The 26,381-nt window shown below is 41.5% G+C and overlaps 1 protein-coding gene across 9 annotated transcripts in view; it reads left to right on the forward strand.

Moving 5' to 3' along the window:
- DPF3 (double PHD fingers 3) overlaps positions 1 to 26,381 on the forward strand; it is a 173,865-nt gene that overhangs the window by 36,203 nt on the left and 111,281 nt on the right. The window contains exon 2 of one of the 9 annotated variants that reach the window (XM_052692198.1): positions 8,029 to 8,154. The exons of 7 other annotated variants lie outside the window; for them this stretch is intronic. In XM_052692198.1, the coding sequence (XP_052548158.1) occupies positions 8,135 to 8,154 (20 nt within the window). In that variant the 5' untranslated portion in view covers positions 8,029 to 8,134. Of the gene's footprint in view, positions 1 to 8,028; positions 8,155 to 12,067; positions 12,261 to 26,381 lie in introns of those variants that run through there. One more of the 9 variants, XM_052692201.1, reaches the window with a different exon arrangement.

A 26,381-nucleotide genomic window follows, 5' to 3' on the forward strand; every position in this document is an offset into this window, starting at 1 on the left:
TCTGCTCCTGTGGCCTTTTGCAGACATGTCATGTAAGTTATTATTTGTAATGAAAGGCAGCTGATGACACTTTCACACAAGGTTGCTGTCCTCTCCTCGTGCTCTGCAGTAGCATACCTGAATCCTGACGAGAAGATGAAGAGATGCTCCTGTTCAAATTTAAATATATCAAAGGCCCTCAAACCTGCTTTGGCACTTGCTGCTGAGCTAGGTGGTACCAGATTTCATAGAGACATGGAAAATTCTCTGCATCCAGCTCTTGTGTTCTGGGTAACTGCTTCTTGCTTAAACTGAGTTTCAGCGAGGAGATGTGAAGCCTGTGCTCCCTGTCTACTCTTCCTAACCTTCTCTGCACATACTATAAGACTGCAATGGCTTCTGTGAGGCTTTTTCCTCCTTTGGACAGACTGAAGTCTGGCAAGGAGCTGAGTGGAATCTACTTGATTTTCTGAATTTCTGGGAAATGGTTTGGTTCCTGGCTCTGTCTGCTATTAGATCTGATTATTATGGTCCTTATGCTTCTCTGGTACAGCTGGGGCATGTAGATATTCCATCTCTGCCTTCTTTTCCCAACTCGTAGCCCTATGCCTTTCCTGTTTCTAGGGCAGAAAGCCTTCTCCTCTCCTTCCCACTTGGGTTTCTCCACAGGAGAGCTGTCTATGCAGGAGTGACTGCTGCTCTAGGTTGACAGAATGACGAACAATTGTATATTAGGCCCTTGATCAGGCACCTCTAGGTGTTTCTAGGATACTGTATACATCTCACAGAAGGAATGAAAACATCCATCTTTCTTAGTCCCTTAGCAAGGTATTAAAACACCTCTCAGTAGTCAGCAGGAAGCTCCAGGGTGCTGCTTTTATATATCATAATTTGAATCTTTAAACATCAATCACATTTTTGAGGGCTCTTTGGAGGTGAAACACAAAGTTTGGCAGCACAAGCAAGAAAACCTACATGATTGCTTTTTTCTATGTGGATTTGGGTGCTGGGATTTTATCAGTTCCCCGCTTCAAAGCTGTCCAGAAGTGTGGAAGAGGACCCAATTTTGTGCGAGCTGTCTCTGAATTTCACTAACAAATTTCCCGACACATTTCTTATTAAATAGTATATTGTATATTGTATTATATAATAGTATTATGTGGTTCCTATGGAAAATCTTCCTGCAGCAAAGGAAATGAGCAGCTCCTGTTAATATGTCTGGTCATTGTTCACACGTGGAATAATTCTGTAGGGCATCAGAGTGGTCGCAATATGAAAGCAAGTCTCCATCCTAAATGTGAAGGCAAAAGCAATGTGATTACTTTGTTATATTATTGTGTTTTTCCAATACTCCCTGGTAGGTCCACAGGACAACTGCAGGTGTCTGCTAGGAATAAATGTGTGGACTGAGAGGAGAGGCTTGTAATAGAAGGAGAAACGGCATCTACCAGACAGGACTGTCTGCAGGGGTGATCTGCAGAGCCGCACTGAGACATGTGGCATGGAGCCGATGCCACAGGGAGCAGTGTTAACTGGAAGCACCTAAATGCCATCCTCCTCCCTCAATAAACCCTGCCTGGAGATAAAGCTCAAGAGAATTCTGCCAGTGCTCCGCATCTAAGACTGCAACAGGAAACTTCCCAGATTTAGTGCAACGCCCTCTCCCACAGGTTTTATTTCATTCATGCAGTTCATCTTGCAATTTGTTTCCACTGATACTCTAAGCTTCTTGTGTGCTGGCTATAGACACTTTCTGATTTGGTAGAAACAATGATTCGAACTAGAGCTGTCTGTCTTGATTCTATATACATAGTTTACCTCGAAGCTCCATGTGAAGGCCACCATGGCCTTTTGTTCTTTGCATACATGTAAAGTGATACCTAAACACAGCTTAGCAAACAGTTATTCTATACAGTGCAAACAGGTACTCTGGGCAAAGGGCACTCACCCCAGGTTGGGCTGTAGTGATGATGCTCAGCAGTGGTCCTGTCACAGACTTTCCTTCTTAACCTGGCTACTTTTGGTCACCTGCGTACATTGCACTGCTTCTCTGTCTGCCCAGTAGCCAAAGGTATCAAGTTTTGAGGTACTGCAACTGATTTAAAAAACATTACCATGTGGACAGGAAACCCAGTCTAGTTTAAAATACGCCATTTTTTGAGCTAAGTACTGAGAGGTGTGTTGAAAACTTGGAGCGTCTTTGAAAATGTAGTAAATATATTATACTAAAATAGAAAATTTCCAATTCAATATTGATATTTTAGCCTATAGGAGTATTTTATTTTAGTTTCATTTTGTGCCTTCCTCTGTATGTAATCTTGGTTCTAGTTTTAGCTACAGACACCTGAAAGGTGTAGAGAATCTTTAAACTGTCTTCTGGCAGTTTTGAGGTGGTTGATAGATAACACTGTCAAAGTGTTAACTGCAGTTTAATCCTTATTTTTAAGGGGCCTGGAGACATTCTACCAGAGTGACTTGCCAGTCATCCAAACTCAATGTCAGTTTTTGCTGAATTGATAATATTTTTAGTGGAAGAAAATTGAAATAATTAGGATATACTGTTTCTTGAACTTCTGAAAGGCCAAAGTGAGATGGGGCATACTAAGCAAGCAACCTAACAAAGTGAAGTGATGAGTTACCATTGATGAAGCACACTAAGAGGTTAGAATTGAGAATTTTTGTAAAGAAGGTGTGTGAATGTGTGCATACATGTATAAGTTGCTTCACTTTGAAAGCAAGTCAGAGGAAAGGAGTGCAGGTACAAAGGTGTTTGATCCTAAAGGTTTGTAGCATTTTAATTTGAAGAAACTTGTGTTCCTGTGGGACAGAAGAGGATGCATACAGTTTCTTTCTCTGCTATAATCATAGTTTCCCTGTAATTATGATAGGGGATCAATAGGAAACATGGTAGAAGCGTGGTAAAGCAGGAAGAGAGCTTTTTGTGGAGCAGAAGGGAAATGTAGAAAGAGAGACTGTAACATAAATGAAAGACATTCTTAGAGTATTTGTAAAAATTAGGATTAACTGGAAATCAGTATTCTAAGAAGCTTCCAGTAGACTGTCAACTCACTGCACTAACTGTGCAGTCTCTGACCCAAAGAGCTTGCAGCTGTCAATTACAGCTGGTCCTTGTCACTGCTAAACAGCAAGATGGGCACCGGAAAGCAAATGAAACCTATGAGAGCAGCTGGTTAGCTGTGGAGCTCCTTGGAGGAGAGAGGAGCTTGTGGGGCCTGGTGTGACATCCTTGGGCATCATGGTGGGAGTCTGATTGAGGAGAGGACTCAAGCCTACAAGAAATCAGCAGGGCCTACTTTCCAGCCCTAGGTGAAAAAGTGATTAGGGGGAGTTTGGGAAGAATTGTAGAGAGAGGGCACTCATGGCAAGGAGAAGGCAAATACAGCCTCAGCTGTAAATGCCAAAACTGATGACAGTTGTGTTTCTGATCCGGAGGAGAGGCGTGGTATGGAGACCCCTTGCTGTGTGCAGGTTTTTAGAAGCTACACCACTTTGGGAATCTAATAACTCTTCCCGCCTCTGCTAATGGAAATGCCTTTCTCTCCAATCTCCTTCCACTGCAGCGTGGAGGTGGGAAATGAGGTGGCAATGGCCTTGCTGGAAAGGGCAGGAGGCAGTGTCAGTGATGGCTCTGCACCAGCATGTTGCAGTGCAAAAAGAATTGCACAACTGTCACTTTGAAGTTTGTGGGTTACTGCTCTGGGAGGAAGCAGAAGCAAGGATCCTTTTCCTCTGGCTCATAGACTTAACCCTTGGCTTGCTAAGCAGGATTTGTCATGCCAGATCAGACCTCTTATCTGCCTTATTCAGAATCCTATTCTGGCAACATCTTTCAAAGCTGGATTTTCTGCATATTCTAAGAGTCTACAGTGGAAACTTTATCAGGGTAACCCAATCACACAGCCTGAAGAGACCCAGTACTGCCATCAGAGGCGCTGTTTGCTTCCAAGAGATTCCCTCTCCAGTGCTGTTCCCCCCTACTACCTTCTCTTGGAATCTGTAGTGTCTGAGAAACATAATCCCATCACTTGTGAACAAATTGCTTGTGAGTACGGAGTGGATACTGCTCCCACTATATTTGACAGAGGCCCCCAAGAGAAGCCTCTGAGGGTAAATCTCTCTGAGCCTGCCTACATTGAAGTGGTTAAAATGACCTGAGCACCTCTTCTCCCTCCTTGCTCTCCTCTGACAGACTATAGAAGAAGTTCTTGCAGCTTTTGTGTGACCTGAAAGGACTTAGTCATAACTGTTCCACAACAGCGCTCAACGTATAACATCACCAAATGCAGCAGTTTCCCAGCTTTCCTGTCCATCTGTCTGTGCTACAGTAATTTCAGTAGTTTCTTCTTTTTTCTTTTCTTTCTTTTTTTTTTTTTCTTCTTTTCTGAATTGAACAGTATAAATGAGGACTTGTTAACTGAGCCTCAACCTCTGTTTTTTGCTATGTGGTGGTTTGCTCGCAAAGAAGGCATGTAAGATCTTTCAGCTTGAAACCTGAAATGTTTTGATCAGGTGTTAACAACACCACAAGGTGTGCTGAGGGCTTAGACTAGCCTCGGGCTCTACTGGTACATAAAATATAGGCTTAAGAATCAACCCTTCATGTTGTCCTGAATGACTGTTTCATTCTTGCTTTCTCATTTTTGCAACAGTGAGTAGCAAACATACTCCTTTCTTTCACATCATAGATATGAGACAAAGGAATACAGAAGCCCAGCCCAGAATTCAGAAGTGCATAGAGGCAGAACATGCGCCTCATACTGTCTGCCTTCAAGGGTGGAGAATAAAAGTAGTTCATTGGCAGGAAAACTTTTATAGAAGGTCAGCATTTGCCATAGGTGTTGCACTGCCATAGGGGCATACCTATCCAATTACAGATGGTAGCAGTGCTTGTCTATTCTGCCCAAAAAGCATACCAGAGAATGCTACACAGTTTCTTGCAGAAATTTGTAGCTGACTTTACCACCCTGTTTTGTTCTGTCCTTTGCTCAGGAGAGGGCTCCAAAATTGGCACTGGACGTTTTGCTGAAGGACAGGATGGTTCTGCATGACATGCTGCAGATTCCTGCCTTTGCTGCTCCTGGCCCAGCATACCTCCTTAAGAAAGGATCCACAGCATGCTCTATATGTGCTTCTGGTCATTGCAGACTTGTCTGTCTTACAGCCTCAGCTTAAATACTGCTGGGAGTTTCAGGACATGCACTGAAGCTGTGAGTGGGAGAGAAGTTTCATGAAAGGAGTTCTATTTGAAATAACTGTGCTGAGGAGTTTTCTGGAGCCAGTGAAGAGACTTACCAGGCTTTATATTGAATCCAGTGCACGCTGGTCAGGATTTTGCATGCTTAATCATTACTGTGTGGCTGTGTGTGTAGTGCAAAAATACTCAGGAAGGTCTGCAATTACGATACACCTCACTGTCCACTCCATGCCTTGAACTAAGGTACACAGAATAGCAGCTCACATCTTCAAAGCAGTGCACCAGTTCTAATACAGGAAATTCCTGTGATGGGTCCAAGTGATGTTATTCCCATTTTTAAAATTAGAGAACTGAAAGGGAGAGAGGGATGAAGTCACAAGCTTGGGATTTTAGAAAGATTTAAATAACATTTAGGAGTTGCTGGTTTTTGTGCTTGTGTTAAGCATGACAAAACATGCCTGTCTGGACATCATTTATATAATACTAATATATATTTAATATATAAAAGTATATGTATACTGTGTGTGTTTATTACAGTTCCTCACAACTATCAGTCTTCTTGGAGATGCAGGTCTGTAAGAGCTCACGTACTCCCAATACATGACATCTACCTGCATAATTTCATCCAGCTCTTTGTTGCAGGCAGCTGCTCCCTTGTCACATGTAACCTAGGGTATACTGAGGCTTATGGTAGTCTGAAAGTGGTGCTATTGATGGTTTGTCTCTTCAGTTGCTTTTACATAAAACAGAATGGAGGAAACAATGAAAATAACTTCAGACTGGTTTCGCAAAACATTTTTTTAATGTCATTAGATGAGAAAAAAACTGGACATGTTCAGCCTGGGGAAGAGACAGCTTTGGGGGAAAATGAAGAGAAGCCTTTTGATACTTGTGAAGAAGTCACCAGGGGGATGGAGCCAGGTTCTTTGCAGCATACATTTAAACAACACAAGAGCTTGATGGCAAGGCTTGCTGACAGACCTGTCCCAGAACTAGTAAGGTGAAGGGCTTCCTTCAGCTCTCCATGGCTGTAAATAAGGAAGCTCTTTCACATGGTGTGATTCCTACTGATATTAAAGGAAGTTAGCTCAGTCTTTGCTCCTTCTCTCCTTCCCATTGAAAGAGTTGCCTAAGAGTGACTCTCTTACAGTTCATGGATGTGGTGGGCATAGTCGGGGAAGGTCCTCATAATTCCTTTCTAGAGGACAGCAGTGTTTATTATAACCCAGATTGCCTCCAGTGACCATGGCTTATGGTGTATGAAACACACATTCTCAAGAGGTAATTTCTTTCCTAATCTGTTCTTTTGAGTATGGTAAGTGAAAGCTGTCTATGCCACGTGTGTTTAGTTTGGGGAATTTGTAATAGACTCTTGAGAGAGATCTAATGGGAACATAAGTAGAAAATAATGGAGTTCTTGCAAGTCTTACGTTTTCAGAACAGACTAGTATTAATCACGTAACACCCTTTTCCTTAGAATAAGGAACACATGCAGTATGTTTAACTTCGTTAGATTTTCTTTGCTCAGAACTGTAGACTTCACTTTTGTGGATTTATTGGCAGTAAGCTGTGTCAATAGAGTTACTCTGAGTGCATGCTGGAAGCAGTAGGTTTTGTGTGGGATAGAATGCTGTATTTCTCATTTCTGATCATTTATTCCAAAGTGCTGAGACTTGAGTCTGAAACATTTTTTCTTGGAAAAAACTGTACTGTATGGAGAAATAAAAAGTAATAATGTAAGAAAAACATAATACCAGAAAAAAAAGATATAACTACAGAGCAATAGTGGCTGAGCTGGACACACTGTAGGTAGCAATGCAATGATAATGGTTGCATTTCTGTCAGGAACTCTTAATTTGAAAAGAACTTTATGAAGCCTTTACTGCACCTCCCTTCACCCTCCTCTCAGTCACTTGTAGAACATGTTGCCTAACTGTTCTCATTTTCTGTGAAGACAAGGCTTTTAAACTGAAACATAACCTCTGACCCTCTCACCTGACACTTGGTAAAGGTAGATAATGGGAGACTTTCCACTTATCACTGAACACCTGAAGCTGTAAGAGGATACTTCTTTGCTAGGCTGAAGCTCCAGAAAGCTTAGCAACCTGTCTGTCTTTCTTCTTGAACTCTGAGAATACCATTAGGACAGGAAAATTGAGGCTGAGATATCAGCACATAAAAGAAGAGTCTCCTTCCTCTTGTCTGTCTAGTCAAGTTGGGCAGGAAAATCCTTTTGACAACTCAGATCATGTGTTTCCTGAAAACGTTAATGAATTCTGCAAGCTGCCTGGAGAAACAAGCATGAGAATCATGCCTGGCAGTTAGATTTCAGGCACAATGAGTCAAAGCACCCTACATTTATTTGTTGTATCCTTAGCGTTCTTGGACAGGTTGTTTAACTACTCAGCAACTCTTTTTCACTTCCTATATAAGGAGAACAATAAATCTTACATGCGCTAAAGTAGCATTTTAAGGGTTACATGATGAGTGCTTGTAAAAAGCCTTAAAAGGACTTACTGGGACAAATTGTAATTATCATGTATGCGTCATGATTACTAGAGATTGCTTCTATGCATGCACATGTATGTGTGCAGTTGACTCAGGTACAGTCTGCTGAGGGCACCTCCCTTATAGTGGATTTAAAAATTAGTTTTTAGATTTAGGAGGTGGAGGAGAAGTCTTCTGCTAGTGGTAAATGACTTACTTCAGTGGGATTTGCTGTTTACTGACCTATTAAATTTAGACAAGGAGTGGGGGATGAAGGAAGAAAATAATCACGCTTTCTTCTGTTTTGGTGGCTACAAGGTCTTCCTTTTTCTATGGTGTGTTTACAGGCAAGATCTTCCAAGACTGCCTCATCTTGTCTAAAAAGATCAAAGAACCATCATTCATTCAAAGAAGCGAGAAGATAACTTTGTGCTCCACAACACCTTTAAGCCTATGGCTTTTCTCCAAAGGAGGTAATTCTCTGGTGTTTCTAGTGAAACACCATGGCTGCTTGTTCACAGGAAACTGATGTGAAATGCTTCCCCTCAGTACTTCACAAATGCCATCCACACCATACATGTAAGAGCAAATGACTGTCAAGGAGAGCTGTGTGGAGAAAGGTGAAGATGGATTTTGACTCTAGCTTTACTACAGATGCTTAACAAAGATGCATAGACTTTGCTTCAGTTCAATGGTATTGGTGGAGAGAAAGATGAGAAGTAAAAAGAACTGAAAAGTATGGTTAAAGATGGAGTCTTTTAGTTGGGCAGCTTTTTCCTTCTCTGGATTTCCCATGTGTTCTGTATTTTCTTGACTCTAACACCTTGAAGGGAAAATGCAAGCACTCAGTGGAACGTTTTTGAACTATAATTTTTAGGTAGTCACGTGTCTGTAATCAGAATGTCTGAGATCCATATAAATGCAGTCCCTCCTAATTGAAGAGTTATTTCGAACCCTGCTTAAGTTGTTGCTTAAAAGCAGAATGCTATGAGAACACCTTGTGAGTTGAGTAGAGGCAGCATGGAGTTTCTGGGGCAGTGATTTGGAAATTAGAGAAGAGCAGGGAATTTTTTGACTAATTATTTTGGGGTAAACTATACCAAATCATCAAAATCAATCCAGTTCACAGAACTCAATTGATTTTTGATTAATTTTCTAAATGAAAGAATTGATAGTGTTTTCCAGAAAAACAATGGAACAAATAGCTTTATTCAATTTTAGTAGTTTTTAGTTTATTTCCTTTTACATGAAAATGACTTAATTCAAAAGAACCCAAAGGTTAAAATCAAAGTGAAGCACCATACTCAATTAAATACAATTTTTTTTAATGTATTGTCAGCTTGTGCTCATTTTTGAAATTTTAAGTTTTTGTGGCGTTGTGGAAGATGACAACAAATACCAGTAATATTTAATAAGAGATGAAAGTCCAAGAAGTTCTTATTTAGTTTGTTGGGCTGAACAAAACACTACACACAAAATACTACATGGCTATGACTGCTGCTGCTTAGCCCCCCATATAGGGGAACTTTTAACTCTAGCTGTAGCACTGCTGATTTTGAAAACTGTGTCATAGGCAGATGCTTTTCATCTCCAGAGGAAGGTCAAAAATTGTGATTTAATTTTTTTAATAGCGCCTTTTTGAATGTCTGTCTTTTAGGTTTATAGCCTGTACAGTACAAATCCAAAGTATTCTCTGCAAATTCAAGAGTTAGAAACACTTTTATGCTTATGAAGGCTACGGTTGTGTAAATGTGGCTCTGGAGCGGAACTTTGATGAAGAACACCACATTGCACTAAATGTAAAATCAAACCATAAGAACTGGTAATACACTGTAAATGAGTTGAGAACCAGTGGCAGCTTCTAAGAATCTCAGTACAAGCACGATGGTCTCAGGTCCCTGCTTGTGGAACAGACCAGTGCAACTGGCTGTCTATGCAGCAGGCACATGGAAATGAACTCTTGCTTACAGAGTTCCATGAAGTTCCAAAGAGAATGTGATTCATGCAGACTTTATTAGCTGGACTTTTTTTATTTCCTGTGATGATGACAAGCTGTCTCAAACTGGAACAAAGTGAGGCATTTTTTTGCTTGATAGAATGTTTTTGTCTTTGCATATTCACCTGGCTCAGAGGCTAGTGTATTTGTTGTTTTTTTTTTCCGGAAAGGTGCCTGCTTTTGCCCAACTTTATGATAGGTAAAAAAAAATGCTAGGAAGATGAGTGGCTAACAAAACATCATCCACTGAATTGACAGCTTACCGGAGTCTGACACTATAAACTGTTCTGACTCATGGTCAGGCAAATGAGGAACAGCAGCATTCATCTTCTTCCTTCTCCTCATTCATTCCATTCGAACCAGTCTTCTCTATAGTTAGGGATCTCTTGCTTAGATTCTGATGTTTTGTTCAAAAGCCATCAGAATGGGTGCATTAATCCGAGGGATGTTTCATAACATTTGTGATAGGCCTACTTCCAAACTAGATTGAGAACTGAATATATGAAGGACAGGGGCTTGTAGGGAATCTCTAGCTGGCAGAGTTCTGCCTTCAGTTAAATCATTTATGAATCAACGAATCAGTTAAATCTTCATCAGGTGGTCTGGGCTCATAGCAGCTTTTCAGAAGTAAAGCATTTAGGTGTGGCTCAAGGACAGAGGAAGGACCTATAAATGTTTTCAAAGCAGCTCTTTCTTTTTCATATGTGAACACAAACTGTTAACCTCCTTTTCCAGTTAAGAAGTTCTCTTAGAAACATACATACTACATTATATGCAACTTAGAGCGGCTGTTGAACGTGAGGCCCGCTGTGGAAACTGCAACAGGGACTGTTCGTATCAAGCAAGTAATACTTCTGTGCATCTCAGTGGCCATGGTGGCTGTCAGGGCCTTCTCCCTTCCTCTTTCAGCAAGGTTGCTGTTTGTGTTTTCTGTTGGCAGATCAAGTAGTATCCAGTTTTATCTGCTGAGCTTTATCTCCTGTCATGAAAATCAATTCTCCCTTCTCTCTTTGAGAATAGACTACTCCCCAGTGAAATAACTCATGCCTTTCTCCCTTACATTCTTTAACTTTCTTATGCTTTGACCAGGTGGTTTGTTATATTACCACATATGGTTTGTACAGCTGGGCCTCTGAGAGGGAAAGAACATCCCTTCCCCCCAACCTGCAGTTTATGTATCTTTTCTCCACTACTTCCTTCTCTCTTCCCTACCCCCCACACCGGAAAAAAAATCAACTAATCAACCGTTGCATCTATTAAAATATTAGTCTGTGGGATGCTACATGCAAGAGCAAATCCTACAGAAACTTCTTGCACCTGCAGGGGAAATGTTCCATATACGGTATGGAGACTGGCAGAGTCTTGATTCAGAATAAAATTTAAATGATTCTGGTCGTTTTGCCACATCCTGTTTCTCTCATTTATGCATGCACTATTTTGATAACCAGCAAATAGTTCTCAGCTTGCTGGAGCTAAAGATAGCCTTGAATTGTAGCACTGCTATCTTGCTCCTTTAGAAGTGCTTGGGTTCTCCCTCCTGCAGAGACTGGGGCCAGCCTTGAAAACTGGGACCCGCCACAAGTTTCCTTTTAGCATTTATTTAAGTTTAGCATGATTTCATAACTGCTTTTGAAGTGTTTTGGAGTAACCCAAACTTGACTACTGGCACAGTTTTGTTCTCTGTTTCGTCAAATGACTGGTGTCACCTCTCTTTTCACTTGTCTTTTAAGTTGATGTCCTTTGTTTTGTATAAGATATGAAGTAGCAGAGAGAAAAACAACTGGTATGCTTCAATTTCCTGACTCTGCCCCAGGGCCTTCCCTTGTTAACCTGGTTTCTAGCATTAGGTTTTTTGGCATGTGAACCATTCTGTAGATCCCTTGGCTGATTTCGGCACATCTTACGTTTATATCCTGTTGTATATCCCTCAGAGAATACGTGTTTCAATGCCAGAGAGAAAACTCAATCTTAAGAGCACTGTCTGTGGCTATAGGAGCAATCTGTGTAGACACGCTGACTGGCATAGCAGGCACTCCACTTTCATTACACTTCTCATTGCTACCCTTGACTTCTGCTGCTCTCCCCACAGCAATCCACAGTGTTTCAGAGTACTCCTTCGACCTATGGCCATGATGTTTTCTTCAACCCTTCTGCACATTCCTGTGGTAGTTGGATTTAGAGTTCAAAAATCTGGCTTGTAGAATTGGATAGAATTGTAGAATTTGATAGAATAATTTAGCATTATGTTATTCAAATTCATAATGGAGAAGAGACATGATAAGAAGATGCATTGAAGCCCATTGTTTACATATACTTTTATTTATTTGACTGATAAAATTGTTTGGTCTAAATATATTCCATACTCTGCTCCTTTGTGTAATGACATGTAGCAGAAATGCTGAGTCACAGCCTGAACCAGTGATTGAGCACCTGGTGGGAAGGCACGGTCAACCCAGAGGAGCTCAGCTGCATGCAGTGTGCCTGAGTGATCGGATCCACCCCTTCTCAAACCTCATTTAAGGGTTGGCAGTGGAGGCAAGGGTATCTTGCTGGAGACCCCTGCCTACCCGAGGCCTTCCAAAGGTAAGCAGTTTTTTTCTTTTGTTTATGTGTCTGTGGTTGCTGAATTTGCTGCAGCCTAGCATTGTGCTACTCTGCTACTATTGCTGTACTTTCCATCATACCACACTTTACAGCATTACATGGTGCTGTCTGCATTGGAGAGAGTGTTGAAATTTTACCTTTATGTAATAAACCCACGCAGTGATCAAATATGGGGGGAAATCTTCGTGAAAATGTGATTTTCTACGTTAGCTGTTTGAGCAAGGTGGTGAGTGGTACTTAGAATTTACCTTGATCAGATACCGTGTTAATGCTGTGAATTTTTTGAATAGAACTGTGCCTTGGAGAAGTGTTTTCCCAATGAAAAAAAGAGGTAGAAGATTACAAATCCAGTCGAATAATTGGCAGGAATTAGAATGGGAAACTGGTAACTTAAAGGTGTTCCCCTGCTGGAAAATTCCACTCTGGATTCCATATGCTGTGCAGCTGATGTGCATGCTTAGGTGCTGATGTGTATTGTTTGGATCTGGTCTTTGTGGATATAGGGCTTCTCTGACACTGAGATCTAGTTAAAATTAGTATTTGATTACGCTCAGATTCAAAGAATGAGCAGACTGATATTTTGTTCAGTTCCACCAAGCTTTGAGGGGGGGGAAAAAAAAAATTCTTCCTGACTTCTTAGATTTTCTGGACCTTCCCCATAACTCGCATTAAGCAGAATCAGACTGTCCTGTGTAGGCTACTGTGCCTCCTGAGACAGGTGGAGAAGATGTACGTTTTAACTGGATATTACAGAAAGATGTTCAGATTCTTCTGCAGGTTTATAACGTCAAGTTTCTTTTCCTTGGTCTAGTTCAAGATGTGAACACTCCTAATACAGTGCTGCCCTTCAAAATTGCAGACAAAAGTATTTGGCTGCTGGATTTTCAATAGGGAAGAACGTTGAAACTCCCGTGTGGTAGCTGGAACCCTGTATCAGATAAATAATCATTATTGTTACTTACTTGCTATTTGTATATAAGTAGTATCCAGAGTAACTAACTTAAGGCTGGACATGTTGTGTGCATCTAGCTTGATCAGCTTTAAGGAACAAATGTTGCACGTTTTACTTATGTGACTAATACTATTAAAGCCAATGAGACTTCTCAGGTGAGCAGTGCCAGGATTTTGGAGTGCCTTGCTCTCATCAGAAATCCTGGAACTATTCAACTAAGCAAGTTTGGCTCTGTGTATGGAGAGTTGCCCTCAGTCTTAAACAAAACGTGACCTCTACAGGTTCTCCTTTTCTGGTGTAAACATGATATCTACGCTGTTTGGGGAATCTCTGTGTTAGTGCTGCTGATTCCAAATAAAGTCATGGTGACAGGACTCTTAATGGGAACTTACTTTGCCAAATTCATAATGCAGCAATATGAGAAAATTAGCTCATTGGACCAGATCCTCGAACTGTTGTAAATCTTGGTCACCTTATGGACTTTGCTGGAGGCATGCCAGCGTACACCAGGAAATAATTTGGATCATTCTCCTTCATTATTCCCTATCACCATTGTGTATATTTTCTTTAGTATTTATATGCAGCTGATGGTCTTTCTTCGAGGAAATTCTTTGCTTGCCTGTTTTCTTACTGGCACTTCTGACCTTTGAGAAGAGAGCAGTTTGCATGGCTCATGCAAACCAGTGATGTGGGGTTACCATGTCTCGTTGCGTGCCCACCTTGTGCCCTTCCCCCCTCTCTCCTGCCAAGTGGAGCAGATGGTGCCGATTCCCATGGAGACTCTTGGTGCAGCTGAGGTCTCTTCCCTGGTGCCTCTGCTGTATCGTGGAAAGTCCCCATGGTCTTTTTGGAGAAGAGAACACACAGCTGATTGTTGTCTTTTGTTTATGACTTCTAAGATCCTATGAGGATTACTTTTTTTTTTTTTTTTTTTTTCTGTTCTACCTCTTGTAATCTGTCCCAAAAATCTTCAGTCTGAAATTCCCTGCCACTTGGGGAAAATTGCTTTTGTTACTGTTAATTGTATTATTTTGCATTCCTACAGATACCCACCCACTACATGTTTACCTTTATAAACAGATATTTATTTTATTTACTTTTTTTTTGTTTGTTTTCTGTCCTAATTTAGGAGCTGAAGCACCACCATTTGTGATTTCTTATTAGCACCTTCTTTAATGCCCTTTTTCTTAGCCTTCAGGCCTCCCCCTCTCTTGTATTATACGACAGGAGTTTGTTAAAAATAATCTTCCTTTCCACTGGGCTATCGGGGTATGCTGCTCACACCTCTCCCTGTGCTGGCTTTTGGTATCCTTATCTGATTAAAACACCACATCCCTGTCTGTAATGCACTGAATTGCTCATTCCTGACCCTTTTGATTTTTTTTTTTTGTGACCATATTGTTTACTTTTTATAATTAGGTCAATGGTTTTATATTTGGTGAAATCTGGAAAAGAATGTCACCTCCAATATTTGATTGCCTTTGCTTTGTTTGTTGTGCCAGCTTCTCCCCTAATTCAGCTTACTGTGTTGCTCCAGTATTCTCCTGCCATAGATGCCTCTGTGCGTTTTCTTATATTGGATAAAGACGTTTCCCCTGATGCTCTGCATTGTGCCAGTCAACTTTCTTCCAAGCCACTCAAAAAACCCACTCCTTTTACGCTAGCCATCCTTTGCTGTTCTCCACCCTTGTCTTTTATGCCAGATATGAAGCTAAATCCTGACGCCACTGAAGTCATTTGAAATGTTGCCATTTTGCCTCAGTGAGATGAAGACTGCATTCACTGTCTAAAGATTGAAGTATTATGAATGGGGGGGAAGTGGGGAATGAAGTGACACAAGAAAAAGAGTCACTAAGCTCATTACACCCGCTGAACACATCCTGGGAGCTCTCACTGTTGTGGTATGTGTCCTCCTGTGCCACTGTTTTTTTCAGCCTCGCTGTGCTGTGCCTAATTTAGATTGTAAACGCCTCACATCAGACTTCTGTTTCATTTCTCCTTAGTGTGGCATGCCCAGCTATGGCACTGTGTGTACGTAGTAACTCAAGGAGAAGATGTAATCTTCTGAAAGCCTTGCCCAGTTTAAGTGATAAAAAAGAAGGCATTAAAAAAATACCCTTTTTTGTAGAAACAAGCAGGAAATCCCTGAGCAGTGGTCAGAATCTCAGTGGAAAGTCATAGCTTCACTACACGACAGATATGCAGTGGCTGCAGCAAGGGCAGAACAGAAGCCTGCAGAATGTTTTATTCATCAGCTTTATATCTTTGCCAGGGTGAGGGGTAGAAATCCTTAAAACCCTTTGTATTGACAGATGTTTTCTTTTGAAAATAGGCATGCAGAGGTGACCTACATAGGGTCTTCAGCAAATACTTGCCCTAGCTCAGTATTATGAGTCAAGAGGAACAGTGAGTCCATGTGCTTTTTTTTCTTATAGTCCAGCATACACTCTCCTATATCCCATCAGCCTCTCAGGTGAACCCTTGAGGCCTGGACTATCCCAGCTGTTGTTTTGTAGAGAGCATTGGGTTTGGTCCAGGCAGCTCTAATGATGTGCTGAGTGGTGATTATGGCTGAAATAAAATAGGCAAGATGCACTCTGTGCAGCTGGAGGTGGGGAGCAAAGCAGGCTGCATTTTGTGAGGAGCTTCGTGACCCTGGGCCTACTGCTTGCTAGCCAATAAATGCCTATGTCCTTAGTTAGATATGGAGCAGTGCATTCAGCTTGCATCAGACTCTGATAATGCCTGATGAGCAATGGTACAATGGATTCAATTTTATTTTGTAGGTATCACAATCTAATTTCATTATTACTGAAGTCACTGGCTAAACAAAGTCAATATTCGTTTTTATGTGTGAGATTTATTTTTTTTTTTTCCTCCTTCCTTTTTCTTTCTTTGCTTAAGGTTCTCTTTAAGACGTGATTCTCCTCTTGCTCCTGAATTTTGCTGGTTCAGTCTTTACAACTTGCACAGTTCTCTTAGTTTAGAGAGGTGATAAAAGAAAAACAGCCCCTTTCATGTCACGTGGAAAGCCAACAGTGGTGTGGAGTGGGAGAGAGCTGCTCTGAGATCAGCAAGCACTAAGGTCTATCTGTCTTACTGTGTCTGTTTCTTTGATATTTGAACAGGGCACTTCTGCACCAGCCTCTGCCACTCCTTAATTAGCCTGTCACTCCAGGCAAAAAAGCAAACAGGAAAAAAAAACCAACAAAAACCACCCGCAACCAAAAAAACTGGGACAGGGATATCGTCCAGGAATGGTTTTCCTGGATGACAAGGCTGACCAAGAAAATAAGTATTTAAGCAGAATGTTTCGTGTTTACACAGTAACACTCAGTGAGTGTCTTGCCTTCCTTAAAGAATCTACTTTCCAATTTTTTGCTAAGGCTAATGAAGGTGCATATCAGAGATAGTCCAATCAGTCCTTCATTTCTGCAGCTATCTTTCTGTCCTGCATTTTCTGTGTTAGAAATCCTCCTTTGTACAGCTCCTAGAGAAGTTCCCTTGGAGTAGAAACCTGTTCTTCAGGTTTTTACTGTGCTGTAGTCTGAGAAGTGATGGTGGAAAGCAACTCCATGCAGAAATCTCAGATCTCTGAGAAGCAAATGCTCGTGAGAACAGCGGGGAAGGGAGACTGCGGGCAGAAACCTACAGCTGTGAGTCCCTCCATCATGCACTGTCCTCTAAGGATACTAGTGAAAGCATTGTGTGCTTGACAGGGAATTCATGAACCTCTGTGTTATAGGATTACCTTACCTGAGAAACAGCTTCCCTTGCTGTCTTAGGACTTCCACTGAACAGAATGTATCACAGGAGTAGAAAGTTAAATCAGACAGGGATGGGCTGCTGTGCAGAAGTTTTAGTGGGAGTCAGTCACAAACTCCAGGACTTGTCTGAGCCTAGCATAAGAAAATGGCCATTGCAGAAATTATCTCAGGTGCAAAATATGGGCTTGATTTTCTTTCTTTTTTTTTTTTTTTTTCTTTTTTCCAGTCATTTTTGAGCAATGGGTAGTCATTCTTTTAACTGTTTGTTGTTGTGTTTTGTTTTGCAACAGGCAGGAAATCCTGTTGTCAAATACATAACTCTGCTACAGTTCTTTCTTATTTCTGACCAATATAACAAGCACAATACCTTTGATACTCTGCAAAACAAGTGCTGAGGTCTTAACATGTAACTCGATTTTCTTCGTGAGGTCAGCTGCCACTTCAGTTTCTCCACAACCCTTTTTTCCTCTTAGAAATTATACCTAACAGTTACATTGTGTGACATCTTTTTGTATTATTTCTTCAACATGATTTTGTCTTCTAACAATATTTTCCTACAGAATTCATCTTTGGCGTAACTCTGACTTCACTGGGTCTATACCAGAAACAAATTTGTCACTGAAAACCAAATAATGGATCAAAGATTTATAATTAGAATCTCTCATACCCTGTAGTTCTGTAGATGTTTTCCACATCAAAAGCAATGTCTTCATTAGGATAAATGAGATAACACACTTTATGTTAAGCTTGTAGTAGCCATGGAGGTTTTTTCTCTCTGAATTTAGTTCTTGGTGCTGGATTTCCAGATATGTTGACTTAAATCTCCTGCTTGATGCCTGTCCAACATTGCCAGCAGGAATGTAAGCAATGCCCATCTACTCTAATACCAGTCCTTGATTGCGTGAGATAGCTGGGTCCTCCTTATTCTTTCAGTTAGGAAGTAAATTGTTAAGGAGTTGATTTAAGATAGATCAACATATTACTCACCTAAAGCAAAATAAAGCCATACAGGAAGAGAACGAATTAAACAGGTTCATGTTTTAAACAATGAGTTTGGAAATGGGTATCCTCTAATGAGTGACATTGCAATTATAAACTGCTTATGCCTTCCCCACTTCCAGAAACTACTGCTGCCACAGACCCCAAGCAGAGCAGTTTGTGTGCAACTGCTTTAATTTCAGGCAACATCAGTTGGTTTAGTTCTGACTATCTATTTAAACTACTAAAGCTAACACACTTGTCTTGCTTGATGCAAATTAGGAATCCTCTTCAACAAGACTTGGGAGGTACTGCAACCACTCCAGCTGAAGCTAGAGGGGGACTTCTCTATGTAGCAATAATTGTATCAATTTCCCTGGTGATCTGCTCTTCAGGAGAGTTCTGGGCAAATGTGATCCTGAAATACGCTCGCTGTGGCACAGGTGCTCATGGCATCAAGGTCTCACCACTGTTGACTGGATTTAGATTCCCAAGCCACTATGTTAAGATGCCAGTTTAGTGAAATTTTCTCAGAATATTTCCTTTTGGTTCTTCCTTCCATGTCTCTTTATATTGAACTGTGACAGAAAACCATGCTACAGGTCTTAATGCCACAGAATTGAGGCTTTTCATAGTCCACAAGGACATGACTTCTTTTTTTGTGGGAGGATCACTGTAGCTGTTTATGAATCTTGTAGAGAAAGTATAACCATCAACAATAAACGTGCCCCAGCTGATGGTACCCTAGCATTGAACAGGTGAAGTGTAACTCCATCTTCACTCCTTACTTATCCCACTGGTATAAAGAATAAAGGCTAAATTCTGAAGCGGTTACACAAATTCTTAATGCACTCTACATCAGAAAAAAAAGTCTTCGAAAGAATAACATAAGCAAGTTCTGACTTAACAAGCAACTTGAGCCTTTCTTAGTATTGAAGCAACCTGGATGATAGATCTCTAAAAACTTCTATCACTTTCACATTCCAGCCTGCAAAAAGGAATAGAAAATCCAAAATATAGCGAAAGAGCTCTGGTGGAATAGTGAGCCTACTGGGGCTTTCTTGCTGTCCCAGAGGAGAAATGTGTGCAAGTAGAATCTTAGCTTGGCTGTGCCAAACCAGGCAGCTTGTGTCCAAACTGATTTGCTAGTGAGCTTCCAAGGTGGTTGGCTAGAAAATTGTAATGATGTTTCCTAAAGAACTGAGTTCTGAAACAATTGGCTGGCTTTGTGTAACTGCCCCAAATGCAGATGTTTGAGATGAAGCTGTTTATTTTGATTCATGGAACTATCTATAGGGTAAAATTTTGTGATGGATTTCCTATATAGGGCTTATTCAAGCAAGAGTACATGTACATTATGAAATATTTATATGATTTTAATATGGAAACATGTTGTCTCTTTCTGGCTGCACACATTTTGGAGGAAGAAGATGGAAAAATACTGCGAGTTGGAGGAATTAAAGGGACTACCAGCACAAAACTTGAATTCAGTGAAAGACTGACATTACACTTGCCTTATACCTGTATTTGGAAAAACAGGAAAAATTAAAAAATGTTTTTCTCATCTGTTCTGTGTGAAGGATGTGAAAAACAAGGATGTCCAAAGATAAGGAACAGTCAAAATTGGACTGTAAGCAAACAGAAGCATTGGCTCTTTTTTTCTCTTAGTGTTTTCTTTCAAGTGACTTCAGTATTTTATTTGTGTTAACAGGAGGTTAAAAAACCTTCTGATAAGACTGTGACTCTGGAGTTGATCACATTACTTTTACTGAAAGAATTACTATAAGGGACCCTCAACTTTCTCATTCCACTGCAAAAATATCTGGTAGTGCTGTGAGGTTTTTCTTGTGGATGGAACAGAAGGTGAGCGCTTTCCCAGGAGAGCTTGCAGCCTAGCATGAGTATTACAAAATCAGCACACTGTCCTCTTCCTACTCCCAATAGGAATAAGTTGCTCTGCTGTTTTCATGAAGTCAAATTCTCTGCTGAGTTGTAGTGGAGTATGATCTGTCCCTGATGTATATTTTGCCCAAATGTTAAATTCTATAGGATCTCCACCAATCGTTCTGTGTCAGGATCTCCACATCAGAGCTGATTTGGGCACTCGTGCACTGTTCCATTAACATCAAGTTTGGGCTTCAATTCAATAGTGACTCATTGAGGGCAGAGCATTGCTTCAGGAACTACCAGCTATGCACTCTGTACTGCCTGAGGTTTTAAACTAAGTCAGAGAAACACAGCTCTCCTTTGAAATATGTGTCCAACGAATGTACGAGTCAGTGGTGTAAGGAAGGCAAATACCGAGGGCCCATAATCATACTGATGAAAAATCCTTCACAACTGTAGTGCATTTCTGAAGATTCTGATGTAGGGCTCTAGTAGTGAGGGTCTTGTTCTGAGACCCCTTTCTACCAGTGCCATTCATGAGATAGTGCCAATGGCTCTTGGTGATTGTATCCCATGCAGCATGAGCTGATCCAGAAGGAGCAAAGGTCTTATCTGTTTGTTTTAATGTATCACAGAAGATTGTTGAGGCTACCAAGAGCATTGGAAAGGAGTATTTATTTATTTATAGGCATACTGTTTACATATCATAGCTTGATGAAAGGCCGGACTCATTACACTTGAACCTAACATGTGACTATAGTTATCTGCCTCATGCTGAGTGGCTGTAGGCCAAGGCAGTATGTGGACATACTTGGAGCTACAGTTGTGCAGCGTCTCTCAGCTTGTCTTTGCCTCTCTTCTGAAAGTTAATGTCCCTTTGGTGCACTAGCTAAGCTCCTCTTTTTAGATCTCTCCTTAAAAATAAATAAAATTAGCTTAAAAAAAATTAAACAGCAGCTCTCTTTGTTAGAGTTTATTTCAATTGGTAACAGTGAGGGAATGGTTGCAAGGTGTTGACTTCTGGGTGGGAGGCTGGAAATCAGGAGGGAAGCAGCAGACCCTCCTGTGCTGTGGTGACAGTCGGGACATGTGACAAAGGCATTTCCCTTCACAGTTCTTTACTTGAGTCCTGTTTTGTTTAGGTAGTCTCCACTAGCTTTTGCATTAATGGGATACACTGTTCATACAAGTTTCTTTCTGAATCACTGCTGTGAATAAGTATAATGGGATTCCATAAAATCAAAGAAGAAGAGAGGGGGTAAAAAGTCAAAGGGGATGCATTTCTGCTTCTAAGAAGAATGAATGTTCATTATTTTCTGCAATGGTGTATCTGATGTGAATAGCACCACCAGCGATATGCTTGCTGTTTATGAACTGTCCTTTTTGAAAGACAGGCCCTTTTGGCTGATAGGTTTTGTTGACAGATGCACAAGAGCTACTGCTCCCTGTTGACAGAGTGGCTAATGAGCAGCAGAATATCCATTGGGAAGGAATTTCTGTGCTGTTTTACTGAACGCCGTCCCTTTTCCTGTTTGAAGGCTCTTCTGTTGGGACACCTTCACAATATCATTTGTGTGAACAGGGAGCTATTTGGACTTGCATCAAGTATAATCTCATAATGAGAGACCTATTCTTGCTTTTTATTATCTTTATGTGTGAAAGTACTATAGCAGAAATGGAAAGTCACAGCTTGAAACAGTGATTGAGCACCTGGTGGGAAGGCAGGGCCAACCCAGGGGAACTCAGCTGTATGCAGTGTGCCTGAGTGACCAGAAGGAGTAGAGCCAGGATCCTCCCCTTCCTACACCTCATTTAAGGGTTAGTAGTGGAAGTAAGGGTACCTTGCTGGTGATCCCTGCCTCCTGGAGGCCTTCTGAAAGTAAGCATTTTTTCTTCTTTTGTTTCTGCATTCATGGTTGCTGCATTTGGGCATCTCATTTGCTGCAGCCTAGCATTGTGTCACTCTGCTGTTGTTGCTGTACTCTCCATCGTATTATAGCATCACAGCATGAGGAGTACACTAACTACTTGTTTGCATTCCAAGCACAGAAACTATATAGTGTGGCCTAAAGGATGTATGTCTGGCAATGAAGCAAATTAACACTGCTGCAAGAAGAAATAGCAGAAAAGTTGCACTTTGTGGCCTCGTGGAAAGCCTAGAATGATGGACATAAAGATATTGAGTGGTCTGTTCCTAGTAGAACTTTCTGGTCATCTTCAGAGTCCTTGTGATCACAATTTGCAGCATGGATGGTTGTGACTTTGAAAGTGCCAACAGTAAAATGAGACTGAAATGACATGATCATGACTTCTGACTGTGAGGGTGGACACTCTTAAGATATGCTGAAACAACAGATGATTCTTATAATATCCTTGCTTTGGTATCTTTCAAAATATGGAAAAAAAAATGACCGACTCAGTGAAGGAAGTACAAGACTTGCTGGCTGATGGCGTAGTTCCATAACGAGTTTACGCCAGTGCTGCAGTCTTGCAGTCTAGGCTTCCAGCTATCCCTGACCTTGTGTCCCTATCCTGGCACTGCCTTTCCTTGTATGAGCCGTGGAATAGTTCAGACCAGAGAACCAACGTGATTTTTAAACGTTTCCTTTAACATCATTGCTTTACATTTAGTGATAATGCAAGAGCTTTCCCTGTCATAAGGGGAGAGCAGTGTGAGAGTGGGAACAGTAGCAAGAGAAGGATAGAGGACATTTATTTTAAGGCCAGTGCTAACTACTGCTAGCTTAAAATGACTATGGAACTGTTGCACAGAGTGGACATGTAGTGGGCAGGGAAGAAGATAAAGCATGTCTGGCTGCTTAAAATAGTGCAGGTGTTAGAGCAAGTGTACCAGATCCCTTTTGGAGAGGGTTTGTGTCCTCCTTGTGCTTCTCAATCAAGAGAAGTGTAGATAACTCCTTTGAGGGGCTCCTGTAGGGTTGGATTCAGTGAAGTCCTCAGGAGGTTTATAGAGATAAGCAGTGTTTGTAGATAGTAACCAGGTGGCTGTGCTGACCCAGAAAGCTGGCAGCATTTACTCTCGTCTGGGGCTGCACAAGTTTTCCAGTGCAGGCCCTTTCCTTCAGGAAGAGGGATCCTGGCTTTGTCACGTGGGGTTCGTGCTGCACGTTCTGACTGATGGATCCTAGCTAGGGCAAGGGCTGCGTGCATTCAGGGGGACAGAGTGTGCAGGGAAAGAAGTGGCATTTTGTCCTCAGTGATGTCAGCTGGTTGCAAGTGTGCACCTGTGTACGTTGCTGAGTGCTGACTTTCAATTTGACTCTAACATAAGTAGATTATATCAGGTAGCATTTGCACGTGCATAGGACAGACTGTACGAAACAATTGATCTAGCAGCCTCTCAGCTAGGAGAACAAAAGTGGGGTGTAGTGTGACAGGTCTTCAGGAATGAAATCTACTTAGCTCATCGTTCCCAATTACATCCTTTTGGAATATTCCTTCAGGCCATATCTATCATCCAGAAGAGGAAGAACAAACCACAGTGATAGCAGGAAAATTCCTCAATGGTATTGAGGGTTGTGTGTGGTTGTGCGGTGTTTTTGTTATTAAATAGGGGCTACTGTGACATTAAGAAAGTGCACAGAAGTCTGGAGGAGGCCTACCTCTTATTTGTCAGCCGAGCAGAGCTACAGGGAAGCATCTTTCTGCTCTAGGTTTTACCCCTCAGAAGTTCACACATGCAGTAATTCTGTTTACATCTGTTTCTGTTAATGCTCTCTTTCATTGGCCCCTTTACATCCCTGAAATTTGCCAAGTTAAAACAGAAGCAGAAACCTATCTTTTAAAAGAAGGCTGATTCTTCATTTGGCTTCCTGGTATTTCCAAAGCTCCTGATCTGAATTGTTTACTATTTTAACATACTGCTCTTGCTCAAAAACTGCTCTTGAGCATAATGTTAAGTGTCATAAACTGGCTTTCTCATGGAAGATTCCATCTGTGCCTCTGTACTAGGCATAAAACAAATGCATTTACCTTTCAGTGGTCAAGGTGACAATAACAATAGCGTTAAGCACAAAGTTGTATTACTGGACAAAAATATCCTGCACATTGGTGTAACTTGAGAGAGCTGTGCCTTTGTGTCTGCCTCTCCTTCATTCTGGAGATGCTCCCATCTTCCAGCATTATCCATGGTGAGTAGAAGAGATGTAAAATACATGTACGTGGTGTATTTTTACTTCTGTTTTTTTTTTTTTTTTTTTCCTTGACTGTATTTTTAGTGCTTTAATGTTCTGATTCTTAAAAGAACATTAAGTCATAGTTCTCAGTACACCTTGCTACCACTATTTCACAATAGTTCTTAAGATGGCCTTATCTGAGAAAAAAACTTGTGTTAATGTTTTCACCCCCAGTTTGTTAACCTGACAGCACTTGACAGCGTTTACTCTAATGGCACTGTATGAGCAAGTTTTGCATTGGTGCAGGAATGATAGTTGAGAAACAGACACAGTGAAGTCTCTGAAAAGGAAGCTGGAAGCAGAAATGCAGGACATCTTGCACCAGGTGTCAGCCTGAGAGCTGCTGGAATCTCTAAGCCTTCCTCTGCTCTCAGCTAAAACTGCCTGGCCCCTGTCTTAGTGGAAATGCTGAGGATTTGGTCAGCACTTTGACTTGCAGACACCCAGCTTTCCATGCGAAGCCTGTGGTGCTCCTGGGTTAGCTTTCCCTCTGATTCTCATTTAAATAAAAAATATATATAGGTTTATGTATGTGTGTATATATGTGTGTGTATAGATAGATAGATGTATAGAGGCAGAATTACTTCTGCTGAAAGACTGGGAAACCTAAGAATAAAACTACTAGACTGCTTTTGGCCAAAGCTAGAATGGGGAGAAGAGGAAGGGAAGCTCTTATTTCTAGGAAATCAGAAAAACATTCATCAAAAGGCAGTCCTGTGCATCCACCTGGCAGGGACACACAAGTTTATTTTTGTCCTCAGAAGCTGTTTTTGGATCTTTGAAACATAACCCCTTGTTACGGCAAGTTTGAGGAGTTTGCTGAGTATCAGGCTGCTGAGGAATTTGCTTTGTTACATTTTGTCTCCTTCCTTCTGCTCCTCCTCAGAGAAGACATCTTTTAAAGCTCCCACCCCCTCCCAAAATACCATAGTAACTCACCAGCTTTGCCAGAAAATGCTTAGCACATTAGCGGGTTTAAGTGTCATAGCTGTAATTGCTCAGAAGGCCGCAGAGCTGCATAGATTTCATTCCAGCATCCTTTCCAGATGGTGGCTTTTTGACAGCACTCGGTGGGCAGCGGTACAAACTCATGAAGCCCGTGGAACAGATGAAATATGAGTTGCTGTGCTGCATGGACAGCATAACTGTGTGTGTGTGTGTGTGTGGATGTGGCAGAGGGAGGAGGGTTATGAGATCAGCTGGGTGTCTGTGGTGAGAGAAGTGTGAAATGGCAAGGGTAGGTTTCCTATTACATAGCGTCCAAATAAAAATGGTTTTTATTATTTAGGTTTATCTGTTCTAGAGCACAAAAAGGATTAGCGCTGCCCTATCCAGCATTCTGTAAACAAGCATTATTTATGCCCTGTTGTTTTGGCTGTCTTGGGTAATTTCTGTCTCCTGTAACTTATTTCTGTAATTGCCTGCGTGCCAGATTCTGCTCTCAGCTGCAGGAGCCCAATACCAGAAATAATTTTTCCCAAGTTAATAGTGTTCTGCTGCAACCTGGTGAAACTAAAGCAGGATTTGGTTGCTATCTGAATTAACACCTTTGCACAAGAAGAGAGGCCTCCATGCTGCTAAACAGAGCCAGACAGCTGCTTATCTCTCCTGCAGATGTTCTTCTCTTTGTTCTTCAATGTGAGGAGGCATGATGAAGCATAGGAATGTGCCATGTCCTTTCTGTTTCTCTCCCTTCTGGTTTGGGGTAGCCAAAAATGAGAGGGAACTAGGGACCCATTAGCCTAGTGAGTTGGGGAATGCTTAATAATCTCCTTTTTTTTCCTTGAGCATGGGATCTGACTTCTTGGTTGTGGTTGCAGACAGGGCTGATAAACACAGAAATAACACGTACCTCTGCTTTCCCCCCCCGCCCCCTTCTAAATTACCATGCTGACAGCTTTTGCTGTGTAAGAACTTCTCTGAACACCACCTGGACTTGAGCAGAGCCCCTCACCCCCTGCCTTGCAGGACTTCACTGTGGGCTGGCTCAGGCTTCTGCACCATTGCAAAGGCAGAGCTGGCGGTCACACAGCTGGTGGGCAGTATTGTCCTTCTTCAGAACCAGCAGCCTAGTTCCAATCTATTTCCAGCCTGTGGTTTTTCTCCCTCAAGCAGAGCAAATTGTACATTTTCCTAGGTGCAAAGCAGTCCCTTCTAGCTCCCCATGCTTTTTGAGCTCAACAGGAGCCTGGATTCCTTCTTCACAAAGGCAAGACATTGCCACTTGTCCTGCATTCAGCAGTGCCACATGAGAACTCATCAGGAAACATCCTGCCTCTGTCTAGAGTAGAGGGTTCTGGGCCCGTGTGGACTCAGCAAT

Source organism: Tympanuchus pallidicinctus, unplaced genomic scaffold (genome assembly GCF_026119805.1).
Source record: "Tympanuchus pallidicinctus isolate F22 unplaced genomic scaffold, pur_lepc_1.0 scaffold3, whole genome shotgun sequence".
NCBI lineage: Eukaryota > Metazoa > Chordata > Aves > Galliformes > Phasianidae > Tympanuchus > Tympanuchus pallidicinctus.